The sequence below is a fragment of the Capricornis sumatraensis genome, chromosome 6, assembly GCF_032405125.1.
Source record: "Capricornis sumatraensis isolate serow.1 chromosome 6, serow.2, whole genome shotgun sequence".
NCBI classification, from domain to species: Eukaryota; Metazoa; Chordata; class Mammalia; order Artiodactyla; family Bovidae; genus Capricornis; species Capricornis sumatraensis.
Genome location: NC_091074.1, coordinates 120,946,350 through 120,962,117, shown reverse-complemented (window position 1 = coordinate 120,962,117; position 15,768 = coordinate 120,946,350). Strand labels below are relative to the sequence as shown.

Genomic DNA, 15,768 nt, shown 5'->3' with positions numbered 1-15,768 from the left:
AGCAGACCCTCTTGCCTTGGTCCTAAACCACCGTGCGAACAAGAACCCAGAGCAAGTCCCTTTGGTTCGAGAGAAAATCGCACATGTTCAAACCAAAAACTCTCCCGTGAGAACAGCCAGTGGGCTTCTCCACGGAGAGGATGGTGTTAGAGCCGAACCACACAGCGTTTCCGGGACCTGAGGCCCACCGCGGGACCCCTGCCACCGGACGAGCCCTCACCGATGAGGGCAGGACGCGGAGAGGCCACAGGGCAGCCCCAGGGCTGAAATCAGTCCCTTGCACACACCAAGGGCCAGGAGCCCGCCTGCAAAGGGATCGTCCATAAAAGGTCACAAACGGTGGGCAGCCGACATAACTGCTGCGTTACCAGGAAATGGCGTGACTTTCGACTGCAGTCGATTCTGGTTTTAATATATGAATATAAAGATGATGCTCTGGAGAAGCCGATCTTCCCACTCCAACGGCGTGGTACACCGAGGAGCTGAGTTCCTCAGCACTGACTTATGTGGGAGATTCTGCCCTGCGGGGTCTGACTGCTTCTTTTCTCGTGTTTGTGGTGAGGGGTCATGCACCCGCAGGGCAATCGGCTGGATGAGCCCAGCCTCGTCCACCCCAAGTGGCCACCGCCCAGTTCCAGACACAGGAGGCGGCCAGCTCCCAGCCAGCCAGCAGCCTCCCTCCCCCAGGAGCCGCCCCCTCCCACCATGGGCCCCGCCGCCCGGCAGCTGCAGCCTCTAAAGGCAGACGGTCGGAAGGAGCAACAGAGGGCCTGATGCATTTCATGTTGCTTTGTTTTTTTGCAGGGAAACCTGACAATGAAACCCACATTTATTACAAATAGTTTCCTACAGGTACCGCAGAGACAGACTCTGCAGTAGGGACCGGTGAGGCCCACCCAGACTCGCTTCGTGCGGTCACCAGGGCCAGACGGACACAGGGCTGCAGGCGCCCCGCCCTCCAGAGGCACTCACCACAGTCCAGCTCCTCCGGGGTGATGGTGGCCACCGACCGGCCCTGGATGCGCCGGGGATACTCACAGGTGGCCGCGGCCTGCGCGTTTCCTGACCGCGCGTAGCCCTTCAGCAGGTCTGCCAGCCACAGGATCTCACAGTCACAGCGAAGTGCGTTGGAGTCCAGGCGCCTGCAAGAAGGAGGCCGCGTGTGAGATGTGGGACGTAGATGCGCAGGGCCGACCCAGCCCAGATGGACCCGCGGTGTGGGGGCTGCAGACGACAGAATCTGAGCAGGTCCTGCCCGATCAGGATGCAACCTGGCGGGACCCACACTCGGCAGAACCAGAGCCGGGGAGCAGGGAGCCCAAGGGACACGGTGAAGGGTGGTGCTGAGAGCGATCAAAGGCGTAAGATGCAGGGTGGACGCAGGACCAACGTGGGCTGGCGGAGTCGGGGCAGGATGGGAGCCTGTGTGAGACGGCAACGTGCGAATCCCCAAACCCAGCACCACCCGCGCCGTCTTCCGGGATTGCCTCACATGACCGACACCCCCGAGGGGCACCTCTCAGGGGCTGAACGATCCTGCAAGCCAGCGGGGAGGGGGCCCATGAAGGCGGACACAACCCTCCCAACAAGTGGAACAGGCAGGGTGTCGCCTCCGCCCTTGGAACGATGGAGCCCAAAGTGAGGGGTGTAACAGGGGGACCAGAAGCCACGGCTGCCTGACCCGACACGTGCTGGTGAGAGGCTGGAAACCAGCCCTGCTCAGGCCCCAGCTGCAGGCTGGCCACGCTAGGCAGGGGGCCCCCGGGACCAGAGCTGGGGGGCTGCCCGCAGGCATCCACTCAGCACCCCCATGGGCCAGGGCTCCGGGAGCCCAGCCCGATGTCACACCTCCCGCCAGCGTCTCTCTGAGGCTGGCTCGGGGTGGGGGGAGCGGCAGGTAAGGCTGGCCCCTCTCCAGACGGTCAGCTCTGATGAGTGCGGCCAGCGGGGTCTAAGGGGCTCCACACAGACCCGCCAGAGCTCCCCCCGCCACAGGGACCTGCCCGGTGCCCGCTGACACCTCAGCCCCACCAGGGCCTCTGTGCTGAGGACGGGCCCCGGGGATAGTGGGTGGGCAGGTGGGCCCAAGTGGGTGACACTGGCTGGAAGCCCCCGGCTGCACGCTCCCCTCGGCCACCCGGGGGTCGGGGGGAACTCGACGGAGCCGAGAAGTCTGAGGTGAGTCCCAGACGGGCAGAGGCCAGGGCCCAGAGGGCGGAACCGAGGGGCAGAAAGAAGGCGGGGGACAGAGCCCGGCCAGCCTGGGCCGGACTCAGGGAGGCCCCGTCTGCCCTGACCCGTCCAGGTAACGCCTGGCAGCCTCTTCCCTGCCCTCTTATCTGTCAGAGAGGCAGCAGCTATCTTATCCGGCACCTAGAATGCAGCTTGCCGTTTGGCTAGAGATTTATCTTCTTTATCCTAAAGAAACAGACTGTAAATTGTGAGGAAAGCTGTGCCTTACTTCACTGAGGAGAGAAACAGAAGCCACTCCGGGTCCGGGCTCGGCAGCGACTTTTCTCTTTCTCAAGTCTCATTCATTGTTCACACTCAGTAACATCTAACTGAGGAACAATGGCCGCCAAGGCCGCAGAGAGAGACACACACAAGACGCAAGTCAGCGTCCTCCACCAGCACCAGAGCCCCTCGGCCTGTCCTCGGTCCTGTCAGAACACCGCGGTCCGGTCAGAACTCCTCGGCCTGTCATCGGTCCTGTCAGAACCCCTCGGCCTCTCCTCGGTCCTGTCAGAACTGCTCGGTCCGGTCAGAACTCCTCGGTCCTGTCAGAACCCCTCGGCCTGTCATTGGTCCTGTCAGAACCCCTAGTCCTGTCAGAACCCCTTGGTCTTGTCCTCAGTCCAATCAGAGCCCCTCGGCCTGTCCTCGGTCCTGTCAGAACCACTCGGTCCTGTCAGAACCACTCGGTCCGGTCAGAACTGCTCGGTCCTGTCAGAACTGCTCGGTCCTGTCAGAACTCCTCGGTCCAGTCAGAACTCCTTGGTCCTGTCAGAACTCCTCGGTCCTGTCAGAACTCCTCGGTCCAGTCAGAACTCCTTGGTCCTGTCAGAACACCTTGGTCTGTCATCGGTTCTGTGAGAACATCTCAGTTCTATCAGAAGTCCTCAGTCCTGTCAGAACTCCTCGGTTCTGTCATCAGTCCAGTCAGAATTCCTCGGTCCTGTCAGAACACCTAGGTCCGGTCAGAACTCCTCGGTCCTGTCAGAACTCCTCGGTCCTGTCAGAACTCCTCGGTCCAGTCAGAACTCCTTGGTCCTGTCAGAACACCTTGGTCTGTCATCGGTTCTGTGAGAACATCTCAGTTCTATCAGAAGTCCTCAGTCCTGTCAGAACTCCTCGGTTCTGTCAGAACCCCTCGGCCTGTCATCGGTCCTGTCAGAAGTGATCAGTGTGGAGATAGCTTCTTTCCAGAGATCTGAAAATGGACGAATTCAGTTGTGTGTACGCCTAAAGAAAAGGAATGGTTTATAGCTTAGAGATTCTCTCTAGGCAGATTTTATTTCCATCACTAAAATATGTCAACATGGAATTAAAAACTAATTTGAAGCATTTAAAATTGATTTTTAAGATAGTCTTACTTGCCTAATGTGTTAACCTGAGGCCACGTTTCCTGAGTCAACTAGGTCTGGGTTGTGGCTCTGATGCTTTAATCCACCCTCCCTTCCTGAGTCACACCCAGAATGTGATGAAATCCTCGAAAATGCATGGCATGGAGAAGCTGTCTTTGCTGGAAAGACAGCATAAAGGTCAGTATACTTACAATCTTTTCATAGATTCCAAGTGATTAAATGTCCCCGGAACCAAATGTGTAATTCGGTTGTTATGTAAAAACCTGTTGAAAGAGACAATAAACCAAAGAGAGCCTTTAAAATACCGCTTAGACATGCAGAAGAGAGTACACACAGTCAAACAAATCAGCTTCTAAAGAACACCTTGGCGACTGCCTGCGCTCAATACACATGAACTTGGGAGCAATGCCACTGAGTAGAGACAATAACTACACCCCCCATCTCATCGCTGTTCCACTCCTGGGCTGTCAGGGGAGAAGCACAGATTCCTGCTGAGATGGCCCGGAGTTTGGACAGGCGAGGTGCTCTCTCTGTTGCAGGGGAAGGGCTGAGCCAGGAGCTCCAGAACCGCAGGAGGCAGACAGGACTTACAGCCTCTCCAGCTTTGGCAGATGCTGAAATGACTCCGGGTCCAAAGTTTCTATCTGATTGAAGTGCAGGTATCTAGAGAAGTTTTCAAAAAAGGGGGACAAGAAACAAGTAAGCAATTCTGTGTTTCTACAGAGCTACAGAGTTTCGCTGAACACACGTTTTCTCTAAGTCATTTGAATCCACACATCAATAGATAACTCTCTAGAGCTCCTACGTTGTATGCAGATCAAATGAAGTCATTCAGCAGGAAGGTTAAAGGCCACGGAAAACTGGGCACAGACCTTACATGGGGACGGAGCGGTGAGAGGACGGGTCCAGCTTGCCCGCCGGGCCTCTTCCCCAGCCACGGGGGCAGGGCCAGGGACGCCCAGCTCCACAGGACCTTTCTAGAAAACCCAACAGAATCTTCACCTCACCCCACACGCAGGTATGTGAACGCCTGCGTTCCAGCCGTCTAACTCACAGATGGATTCAGGAGCCTAACTCACGCTTCAAGGGGGCACTGGAAACATTGTTTCTCAGCTGCAGAAACAACCACCACACAGATAAGACAAGAAAGCTGCCCGAGCGGACACTGAGCCTCCTTGAACGCCCCTGGGCTGCACAGAGCCTCAGCGCCCAGACACCGTCCACACGAGACGAGCCCTCGCTTTCTACAACGGACACGGTTTCCGTAAAACGAAGTTCTTCTGGTTTCCCTGAATACTGCTCTTCCACTGTGAAAGCCGGAGGGATTTTCCCCTCAGAAGAACGGCTAAGTCACCTTCTAACGGGTGTCTCCGCAGGAGCACCTCCTGACACGCTAGCCCGCCGGGATCCGCTCTCCCCCCGCCAGACGCTGGGAGGACACACAGTGGCCGCGCGGGTGCCAGGCTGCTGGGCTGCCTCCCCCGGCAGGCTGGTGGGGCTGCGCTGTGCCCAGCGCCCGCCCCGCCTGCGTGGGGGCCTCAGGGCAGGCAGGGGAGGAGAGCTCCATCCTAACTACCGAGGACGCGCCCCCAGCAGTCAGTGTGAGAGGCCCAGCCGGGCTGATAGGGAAGCCCGCCGGCCAGGCCCGGGGTGAGTCCTGGGCGAGAACAACAGGGAGAGAAGGGGCCACATGCAAGCTGGGTTTAAAAACCCACGAGCCGGCCCCGCAGGTGGCCAGCCGTGGGTGCTGCCTCAAGGCCATCCCCGACAGAGAGGAAACAGGCCCAGGGCAGGAAAGGGGGCCCCACCCGACACAGTGCCTGACACCGGCCTGCGGCCTCCAGGGAGCCCGGGTGGCTCCAATGGAGGGGCAGAGACCAGCACGAAGGACACCAGGCAGCTGGCGACCCGAGGCCGCAGCCCCTCACGAGCCTCCCCGCTCTGCGTGTGCACCGGCTCCACGGCCTCGGCCAGCCTGGGAGCGGGGCGGGGGGCGTGTGCACACGGCCCATTAGTGAGACCCCCCCACCAATCGATTCACTTAAATAAAGTCTAAACACCGGCCTGCCCTCCTCCTTTAAGGCCCGAGAGGGTAGAGCTGCTGGGCAGACAGGGCCTAGGCCTCCGCCCCCCACCAGCCCCACCCTCAGCCGAGGGGCATGGAGGCCTGGGCCTGGCCACACGCTGGGGGCAGACCTGAGCCTGCTCTCCTTGGGGACACGCCCCTTCTCCCAGGGGCCTCTGCGCGGGTAGGCCTGGGTCCAAGCCGCCTGCCTCTTCACCCCCAAGTCTCAGCAGCAGAGACCCCTGCCCAGCGCCTCCCCGGGGTCTGCAGGACGCGCCCCAAGTCCCCAGGGCCTTAGTCACCGGGCGTCCACGCAGACCTCATCTCGCCTCGGGGGGTGCCACTCCCTTCCTCCCTGTTCCACCCAGACTCTGTTTTCCTCCAAAACAACCCAGCTCACTCCCCCAACCCCAAGGCCGGAGCCTCACCTGGCTCCTGAGAGCGTGTCCTGCCCAGCCCGAGCCCTTCACACCAAGAGGGACGTGGGGACATGCTTCCAGGGAGCCTCCCTCCCCAGCGCCTCTCCAGACGCCCACGGGTCCCTGCAATGGCCTGACCTCTATGCACGCAGCCCTCAGGCCAACCTCCCTCCAATCCAGTCCACGCCAAGCACAGCGGGCTGGGAAAGCAGCTTTCAGCCGAATAAATAAACAGGTATTTAAGCACGAGCCCAGCGTGTGCTTCGGAAGCTCCTGCTTCGGGTGAGGCCTCCCCAGTTCCGCCTCGAGGTCTCCAGGGAAGCTTCCGTGTCCTGCCAACCGACAAAACACCAAAGACATCCTCCTCCACCGCGGCACCGCGGGACGAAACTGCCTTGCACACGGTGACTGCAGGCCAGTGCTGGACAGCCCAGGGCTGGCCAAGTAATAAGCAGGCCAGAGAAACGCCTCTGACCAGGAGCTCTGCTTAAAACGGACAGGCTGACTTCACAGCAGAGCAGGACTTCACATGAGGCCCCAGAAACGGCATCCGGTGTTCCCTAACTGGAAACACATGGGGGAAAATTTTTTTCTCCAAAATAATGATGTCATGAGCGAGGGAAGTAGCCTCAACGTGCAGATTCACAAACAGGAAATGCTGTGCAAGGACGACCGCCTCCTCGTCCCTACTTCTCCCCAGAAGACCTCCAGCTGTTCAGAGCTGTTTGCGAGGCTGTCTCCAACACGGAGGGGCAGAGGTCAGCTGGTATTGCTGGCCCTTGTCTGGGAGCACAGGGCCCAGGGTGCGACGCAGATGCCTGGATGGGTGGGGGCAGGCGGAGGGGGGCACCGCGGCTCTGTGGTCTGCATGCAGCCCCGTGTCCCCCCGCACAGACATGCATCGTGCAGGCAGCAGACGGGGCCCGCGCTCCGGGCGAGAGGCGAGGGGCAGGTGAAGTCCAAGACACCCAGAGCAGGGGGCACTTACAGTTGCTCAAGAGAGGCAAGCCCCTTGAAGGCCTGCCGGTCAATCGCCTGGATCTCATTCTTGTACAGATAGCTGCAACAAGAAACACGGGGTCAGCACGCGCCAGGCTGCAACAAGAAACACGGGGTTAACACGCGCCAGGCAGGCACTCGGAGGGCGACGAGACCTCCGCTGGGGCCTGGAGACAGTGTCCACGCTCAAGGTCACGTGAGGACACAGACAGAACGCTTGCATAGAAAGGAGAGCTCCTCCACGGGGGCTCCGCTCTTCATCTGGGGAAAACCTCCTCCTGGAGACGCCAGACCACCACTCCCCAGACTCACGGGTTGGTGGCGGGCAGTTTATGAACGCCTGAGAGAGCACACGCTTCAGGGCCTGAAGAAAATAAAATTTCCTGACAAACAGGTAAAACGCACTGAAGGTAAGGTTCTGCGACTGACACCGATAGAGTTTCAAACGTGTGCATCCCTGCTCGGTCACGCCTGACTCTTTATGACCCTGTGGACTGCAGCCCGCCAGGCTCCTCTGTCCACGGGATTCTCCAGGCAAGAATACTGGGGTGGGTGCCATACCCTCCTCCAGGGGACCTTCCCGACCCAGGGATCGAACCTGCGTCTCCTGCATCAGCAGGCAGATTCTTTACCACTGAGCCACCTGGGAAGCCCACTTTCAAATGCCCAGAAATAATCTAGGGAATAGAAATTGTACAGACTAAATTTGTCCAGACCCAGTCATCCACTCAAATCCCATTCTTCTAAAACAGAAGCAACCAAGGCTAGTCGGAGAACCACGCAACGGGTTGGTGCCTATTTCCATATGGCCTGCAGGATAAGAATGGTTCTTATGTCTTTAAATGACTGAAAATTTCTAAAGAAGAATATTTGGCGACACGTGAATATCATCTGAAATTCAAATCTCAGTGTCGGAAAATGCAGCTGTGTTAGCAACCTGTGGCTGACACTGTGCTCCCTGGACACCGACCCCTGTGGTCCTCAAGGCCTCAGGTGTGCGCTGCCCAGTGCTTCCAGGAGGAGTCTGCCAGCTCCGGAAGGGGCCCATCGAGGATGAAGACATTCACACGGAAGCGTCCGATTCCCCAACCCTGCAAACCCATGTGCTCTGAGTCTGCCTGTCTGCCCAGGACCTCAGAACACATCTCAGCTGCAGCCACCTACATGCAGACGTGGAGACACCTGCCCCGGGCACCCCTCCATCTCTGCTGTGGGTAGACGGACGATGAAATCCCACACTTCCCTGCAGAGTAACTCGGGCAGGCCCTGCTCTGCACACCCCTGACAGAAAATCAAATCCCACACTTCCCTGCAGAGTAACTCGGGCGGGCCCTGCTCTGCACACCCCCTGGCTGGGCTGCCCCTGTCCTCCCGCCTGGCGAGCAGCTTCGCTCTGGCTCAGTCCTGCACTCCCAGGACGTGCCCTCCCTGAGCGCCGTCTGTGCGGGGAGTCCAGCGGGACCAGGGCTGCAGTCCTCCCCGGCGCCCTCTCCTCTCACTGGGCACCAACCTGCGGAGGCCACGTCACAAGGAGCTGCAAGCCTGAACCTAAACCAGCCAGAAGGCCCCCAGTGGGAGGCCTGGTGCCAGCCTGACAGGACGTTGTTTCTCCAGGTTGGGGATTTGAATACCTGGGCTGCCACTGAACGCTGACTCTTAAATAAGAACGCACGCTTCCCTGCCTCCGTTTCTTCCTGTGTGAAATGGAGGGAACAGCGGTGCCTTGCGGCAGGGGGCCCCAAGCTCTGGGATCAGACGTCTGATGATCGGGGTGGAGCTGACGCAATAATAGCAGAAATAAACGGCACGATAAACGGGACGCGCTTGAATCATTCCTGAAACCACCCCACCCCCATCCGGGGAAAGACTGTCTTCCACAAAACCGGTCCCTAGTGCCAAAAAGGCTGGGGACTGCGGTCTTTCCGGATCAGTCGCTGAAATTCCACAAACACACAGAGGCTCTGGAACGCGGCCCCACACGTGGTGGCTCCGGCCTGGGTCTGCGTTAGCCCTCCTATTGCTGCTCCTTTGGGAGGTAAGTCTGAAGGGAGGCTTCTGTGCCCACTTCTCAAAAACGAACCAAAAGCAAAGCAAAACGTCAACACTGACATCACCCTGCACGAACTTCAAAAAGATGAGAGTAAAGAAATTGTTTCGAAGAACATGAGCAACAGCTGAACCACTGCATGTTGGTAAAGACATCAGGGATAATCCATTTTTCTGAAAAATAACTGGGTATTGGTCATGAGCTAATAAGAAAGCATAAACAATTCTCTACGTCATCAGAGTTTACCCTTTGATTATGAGTTCTGTCTCAAGGGTTCATTTCATCATGAGGAAATCTTGGTGCAGGGGAAGGGTCATTCCTTACCAGAAGTCACCGGGGTTCCAGCAGGTGAGGAACGCTCACCAATTAAATAAACACCAACGATGAAATATGTGCTTCTATGCAGAGCACATCATGAGAAACACTGGGCTGGAGGAAGTATAAGCTGGAATCAAGATTGCTGGGAGAAATATCAATAACCTCAGATATGCACATGACACCACCCTTATGGCAGAAAGTGAAGAGGAACTAAAGAGCCTCTTGATGAAAGTGAAAGAGGAGAGTGAAAAAGTTGGCTTAAAACTCAACATTCAGAAAACTACGATCGTGGCATCCGGTCCCATCAGTTCAGTTCAGTTCAGTTCAGTTCAGTTCAGTCGTGTCCAACTCTTTGCAACCCCATGAATCGCAGCACGCCAGGCCTCCCTGTTCATCACCAACTCCCGGAGTTCACTCAGACTCGAGTCCGTCGAGTCCGTGATGCCATCCAGCCATCTCATCCTCGGTCGTCCCCTTCTCCTCCTGCCCCCAATCCCTCCCAGCATCAGAGTCTTTTCCAATGAGTCAACTCTTCGCATGAGGTGGCCACAGTACTGGAGCTTCAGCTTCAGCATCATTCCTTCCAAAGAAATCCCAGGGCTGATCTCCTTCAGAATGGACTGGTTGGATCTCCTTGCAGTCCAAGGGACTCTCAAGAGTCTTCTCCAACACCACAGTTCAAAAGCATCAATTCTTCAGTGCTCAGCCTTCTTCACAGTCCAACTCTCACATCCATACATGACCACAGGAAAAACCATAGCTTTGAGTAGACGGACCTTAGTCGGCAAAGTAATGTCTCTGCTTTTGAATATGCTATCTAGGTTGGTCATAACTTTTCTTCCAAGGAGTAAGCGTCTTTTAATTTCATGGCTGCAAGTCACCATCTGCAGGGATTTTGGAGCCCCCAAAAATAAAGTCTGACACTGTTTCCACTGTTTGCCCATCTATTTCCCATGAAGTGATGGGACCGGATGCCATGATCTTCGTTTTCTGAATGTTGAGCTTTAAGCCAACTTTTTAATAGATGGGGAAACAGTGTCAGACTTTATTTTTGGGGGCTCCAAAATAACTGCAGATGGTGACTGCAGCCATGAAATTAAAAGATGCTTACTCCTTGGAAGAAAAGTTATGACCAACCTACAGCATATTAAAAAGCAGAGACATACTTTGCCAACAAAGGTCCGTCCAGTCAAGGCTATGGTTTTTCCTGTGGTCATGTATGGATGTGAGAGTTGGACTGTGAAGAAGGCTGAGCGCCGAAGAATTGATGCTTTTGAACTGTGGTGCTGGAGAAGACTCTTGAGAGTCCCTTGGATTGCAAGAAGATCCAACCAGTCCATCCTAAAGGATATCAGTTCTGAATACTCATTGGAAGGACTGATGTTGAAGCTGAAACTCCAATACTCTGGCCACCTGATGCAAAGAGCTGACTCATTTGAAAAGACCCTGATGCTGGGAAAGACTGAGGGCAGGAGGAGAAGGGAATGACAGAGGATGAGATGGTTGGATGGCATCACCGACGCAATGGACATGAGTTTGAGTAAACTCCGGGAGCTGGTGATAGACAGGGAGGCCTGGTGTGCTACGGTTCACGGGGTCGCAAAGAGTCGGACACGACTGAGTGACTGAACTGAACTAAGGATAAAATAATCAATTCCGGAAGCTTCTTAAACATTCACACTGCATGTTGCCCAGTTTCCTAGGTCAGTGCCTGTCAAGATGGACCCTAGTGATGAGGTCCAGAAAGTTGGGGGAGGAGGTGGGAACCCCAGGAGCCGGATGGTGGGGTCACAGGACCCCTTCTCTCCACAGCTGCAGCCCTGCCCTAGCCCACCTCCTCCTGTTATCGCCAAACACCTCTCAGCCCACCCCCGGTGAGCCCGGGACCCGCCGCTGTGGGTGTCTCAGATGCCCTCAGGTTGGAAGCAGGGAAAGGCTGGCACGTGGACACCTAAGGAGGGATCCCGCCAACAGACAAGGATTAAACATGTTATTTCTAAAAATTATCTTAAGTGAAAAATGGAGTATCCCAAACTGCTTATCAGGAAATGTAATCACAGAGTAAATAATAAGTTGCTCTTCGGTAATTCAAACCGCCCGGAAGCTTAAAAATTAAAGAATAAAAAAGACTAAACTTGCACACACACTATAGACACTGGCGATCAGCTGACAGACTCTGCTTCTGCTTTCTGCTGGAGCTTGTGCCGTGCTGTGCTGAGTCGCTCATGAGTGCCCGACTCTTTGTGACCCCATGGACTGTAGCCCACCAGGCTCCTCTGTCCATGGGGATTCTCCAGGAAGAATACTGGAATGGGTAGCCTAACCCTTCTCCAGGGGATCTTCCCCACCCAGGGATCGAACCTGAGTCTCCTGCATTGCAGGAGGATTCTTTAGCATCTGAGTCACCAGGTAAGCCCAAGAAAACTGGAATGGGTAGCCTAACCCTTCTCCAGGGGATCTTCCGGACTCAGGAAATCAAACCAGTGTCTCCTGCATTGCAGGCGGATTCTTTACCAGCTCAGCTACCAGGGAAGCCCCTTAAGGAGATTACACTGCTTTAAAATAAAAAACCAGAACGTAAGTAAACAGACGAAAACTCAAGGATAAACAGGAGGACTCTCCCTCATTTTAAAAATGAGCAACAAGGCTTAGTGTGAACCCTGCTAATGAAAAATTAACATACTGCCCCTCAAGTGATAGTGGCTGCCCTGTGGCTCAGACGGTAAAGCGTCCGCCCGCAGTGCAGGAGGCCCGGGTTTGATCCCTGGGTTGGGGAGATCCCCTGGAGAAGGAAATGGCAACCCACTCCAGTACTCTTGCCTGGAAAATTCCACGGGCTGAGAGGCTCCTCAGAGCCTGGCAGGCTACAGTCCATTGGGTCGCAAAGAGTTGGACACAGCTGAGCGACCTCACTTCACTTTACTTTACTAAAGTGATAGAGAAAACTGTGTAAACAACACTTACACTTTAAGAAGCTTTGTGGAGGAAAATGCATTTAATGAAGAATTAATGTTAGCTCTTGATCAGCAGCACCCCCTCATCTAAACGTAACAGGCCCGAAGACACTCAGGTTCACATGAATTACACGTCTTCCCAAAATCACTGACACAAATCCCTCATTAAAAGGGCTCTAGCTGAACAGTTTTCTAAAGTCCTAAAACTGAGAGTAATTTCCTCAAAGCACAAGACACTCACTTCTGATCTGTTAGAACCAGCAATGTGCCCAGGGTTTTGTTAAAGTTTTCAACTTCAGAAAAAGTGCCTGTTAAGTACTGAAGCGAGTGGGCCATTTTCTAACTGCAAAACTCACTTCAACAAGCAAATGCTTTCAATGCTAATAAACTCATTAAGTCAAATAAATTCTTAAAAGGGAAATAAAGTTTACACAAAAATAAGAGATGAAATCACTCAGCGAAGATGGGAAAGTTATTCACGAATTAGTGACATTCCAAAGGGATTCGTCATTTCCAGGTTCCATCAGCCCACAGCTGAGGACAACCCAAAACTGCCCTGAAAGCACAGACCCACAAAACACGCGTCAGCTGCTCACAGCAGCAGCTGCACGGCTCAACAGGGGTTACCGTTACCAGACAGTGATTTTCAGAACTGCAGTTTTTAATTTCATCCAACCGATTTACTTAAGGCTTAGCAGATAAACCCTAGAAATCACACAGAGCAGCACCTGACCCTGGTAACAACTCACTTAAAAACTTCCAGCCAAAATTTCACTCACCTTCTGAAAACAAAACCTCTTTTTCACTTAAATGTATTTTTAATAATTCATAACAATATGGGATTTAGCTCAAAGATTAAACAGTCCAAACACAGATGACAGACTCTGGTGAGGAAGCTGGTCATACTTACAGGTATTTCAGACTCTCCAAGTCTTCAAACGACCCGCCAGGGATGCTCTTGATCTGATTATTGTTGAGAAGCCTGTGAAAAAACGTTTCAGTAAGAATTTCACAAACAACGACACTTCTGAATTGTGTTGTGGAGGTCGTTTCCACTGCTCTGGAGAAGGTCACATGAGGATTATGCCACAGGTCTTAATACTGACACTCACTGAATGCAAACCAACACAACCAGGAGCAGCGGGGGTGTGGACAGGACGGTGCCCACACCCGCACACAGGAGCGGCTCCACGTGCCGAGGAGGCACGATCTCCTTGCTCCTGCTCAGAGGGCTCCCCCTCTCCTGCGTCTCTCCCGTCCTCCCCTTGGCCAGCTGGGAGGCCCCGGTGGAGGTGCAGGGCGTCCTCAAGGGGGTCTCTCTCCAGGGAGCCTTTTCACAGTGAGGGGCGGAGCCACACATGTCCCCACCAGGCTCACAGCCCCCAGGCCTGGCACAGCGCGCTGCATGGACCAGTCACCTCCTGGGGGAGAGCCAGAACCCCTTTGCATGGCGCTCAGCACAGCCTGCAGAAGCCTGGAGTCGGGCCGCTTCCCTCTGTCCACCCAGGGTCTAAACACCGGGACACAGGTGGATGGCACCACACCCCGCCGGGATCCATGGGGGCTCAGGGCTGGGGAGGAGGGCCGTCCTTGTGAGTTGCCAGGGAGGCGTGGCCAGCACAGGCCTGCACCACACCCAGAGGATGGACAGGCTCACAGCTGCCAGTTGAGACAGACAAGGACCAAGGCCACCCACAGGCACCTCCAGTGCAAACCCCTCTGGCAGGCACCTCCAGTGCAAACCCCTCTGGCAGACCCGGCCTCTCCCGCTCAGCCACGCCCACCCTCTGCGGGCGATGGGGACCCCAAGCACTTGGGATCTGCCCACAGGGGAAAGCAGTGATGGTCTGTGCACCTTTTCCTACCAGTTCCCAGGGAGATGTTTGGACTTACAATGTGTTCAGGTTTCTCAGCCCCTTGAAGGCCCCTGGCTGGATCTCTCTGATTCTGTTAAAGCGAAGATCCCTGTGAAGAAACGAGCGATGGATTATTTACAGAGAAATCTGCCAGTGTCACTTTCTGTGTCATCTTTAAACATTCAGTTTCCAAACAGCAATAAGGCATTTAAGAAATTAAGTCTCCCAATTCAATCCTTGGCTGAATCAGCTCTGGGAAAAGACTGATAAAGACACAAATATTTGTCTGAATAACAGGCGAACCTGTTCACATTACAGTTTGTTTAAAAGGTAACTACGGGGAGACGTTCAGTCGTTAAGTCGTGTCCGACTCTTTGCAACCCCCACGGACTGCGGCGCATCAGGCTTCCCTTCCTTCACAATCTCTTGGAGTTGACGCAAATCCATGTCCATTGAGTCAGAGATGCTGTTCTCTTCTCCTCCCGCCCTCAATTTTTCCCAGCATCAGCGTCTTTTCCAGTGAGTCGGCTCTTCACAGGTGGCCAAAGCATTGGAGCTTCAGCTTCAGCAATAGTCCTGCCAAAGAACACCCAGGACTGATCTCCTTTTGATGGACTGGTTGCATCTTCTTGCAGTCCAAGGGACTCTCAAGAGTCTTCAACACCACAGTTCAAAAGCATCAATTCTTTGGCACTCAGCCTCCTTTATAGTCCAACTCTCACATCCGTACATGTCCACTGGAAAAACCATACTTGACTGTATGGACTTTTGTCGGCAAAGTAATGTCTCTGCTTTCAAATATGTTGTCAAGGTTTGTCATAGCTTTCCTTCCAAGGAGCAAGTGTCTTAATTTCATGCAATCTCGATTCAGTGTGTGAGTTTGTGAGCCTGGTATTTCACAACATGTACTCTGCCTACAAGGTAATAAATAGGGTGGCAATACTCAGCCTCGTTGTACTCCTCTCCCAATTGTGAACCAGTCTGTTGCCTCATGGAAGGTTCTAACTGCTGCTTCTTGACATGCATGCAGGTTTCTCAGGAGTCAGGTAATGTGGTTTGGTATTCCCATCTCTTTAAGAATCTTCCACAGTGTGTTGTGATCTACACAGTCAAAGGCTTTCACGCAGTCAATGGAGCAGACGTTTTTCTGGAATTACCTTGATTTCTCTATGATCCAGAGAATGTTGGCAATTTGATCTCTGATTCTTCTGCCTGTTCTTAACCCAGCCACACATCTGGAAGTTCTCAGTTATGTACTGCTGAAGCCTGGCTTGAAGGATTTTATTTATTTTTAATTTAAGGATAATTGCTTTAAAATATTGTGTTGGTTTTTGCCATACATAACGTGAATCAGCCATAGGTAGCTTGAAGGATGTTGAGCGCAATCTTGCCAGCATGTGAAATGAGTGCAACTGTATGGCAATTTGAACATTCTTTGGCATGGCCTTTCCTTGGGACTGGAATGAAAATCGACCCTTTCTAGTTCTTTTCCAGTCCCGTGGGCACTGCTGAGTTTTCCAAATTTG

General features: G+C 54.3%; 1 protein-coding gene across 2 annotated transcripts in view; it reads right to left on the bottom strand.

The window, feature by feature from the left end:
- The window catches only part of PXDN (peroxidasin), a 66,295-nt gene that overhangs the window by 27,095 nt on the left and 23,432 nt on the right, over positions 1 to 15,768 (bottom strand). For both annotated transcript variants that reach the window (XR_011145016.1, XM_068974749.1), the window contains exons 2-7: positions 14,280 to 14,351; positions 13,297 to 13,368; positions 7,057 to 7,128; positions 4,176 to 4,247; positions 3,776 to 3,847; positions 973 to 1,142 (exon numbers count right to left, since the gene is read on the bottom strand). Coding sequence is in view for 1 of the 2 variants with exons in the window: in XM_068974749.1 (XP_068830850.1) it covers positions 973 to 1,142; positions 3,776 to 3,847; positions 4,176 to 4,247; positions 7,057 to 7,128; positions 13,297 to 13,368; positions 14,280 to 14,351 (530 nt within the window). In the remaining variant the exon portion in view is untranslated. The remainder of the gene's footprint in view (positions 1 to 972; positions 1,143 to 3,775; positions 3,848 to 4,175; positions 4,248 to 7,056; positions 7,129 to 13,296; positions 13,369 to 14,279; positions 14,352 to 15,768) is intronic.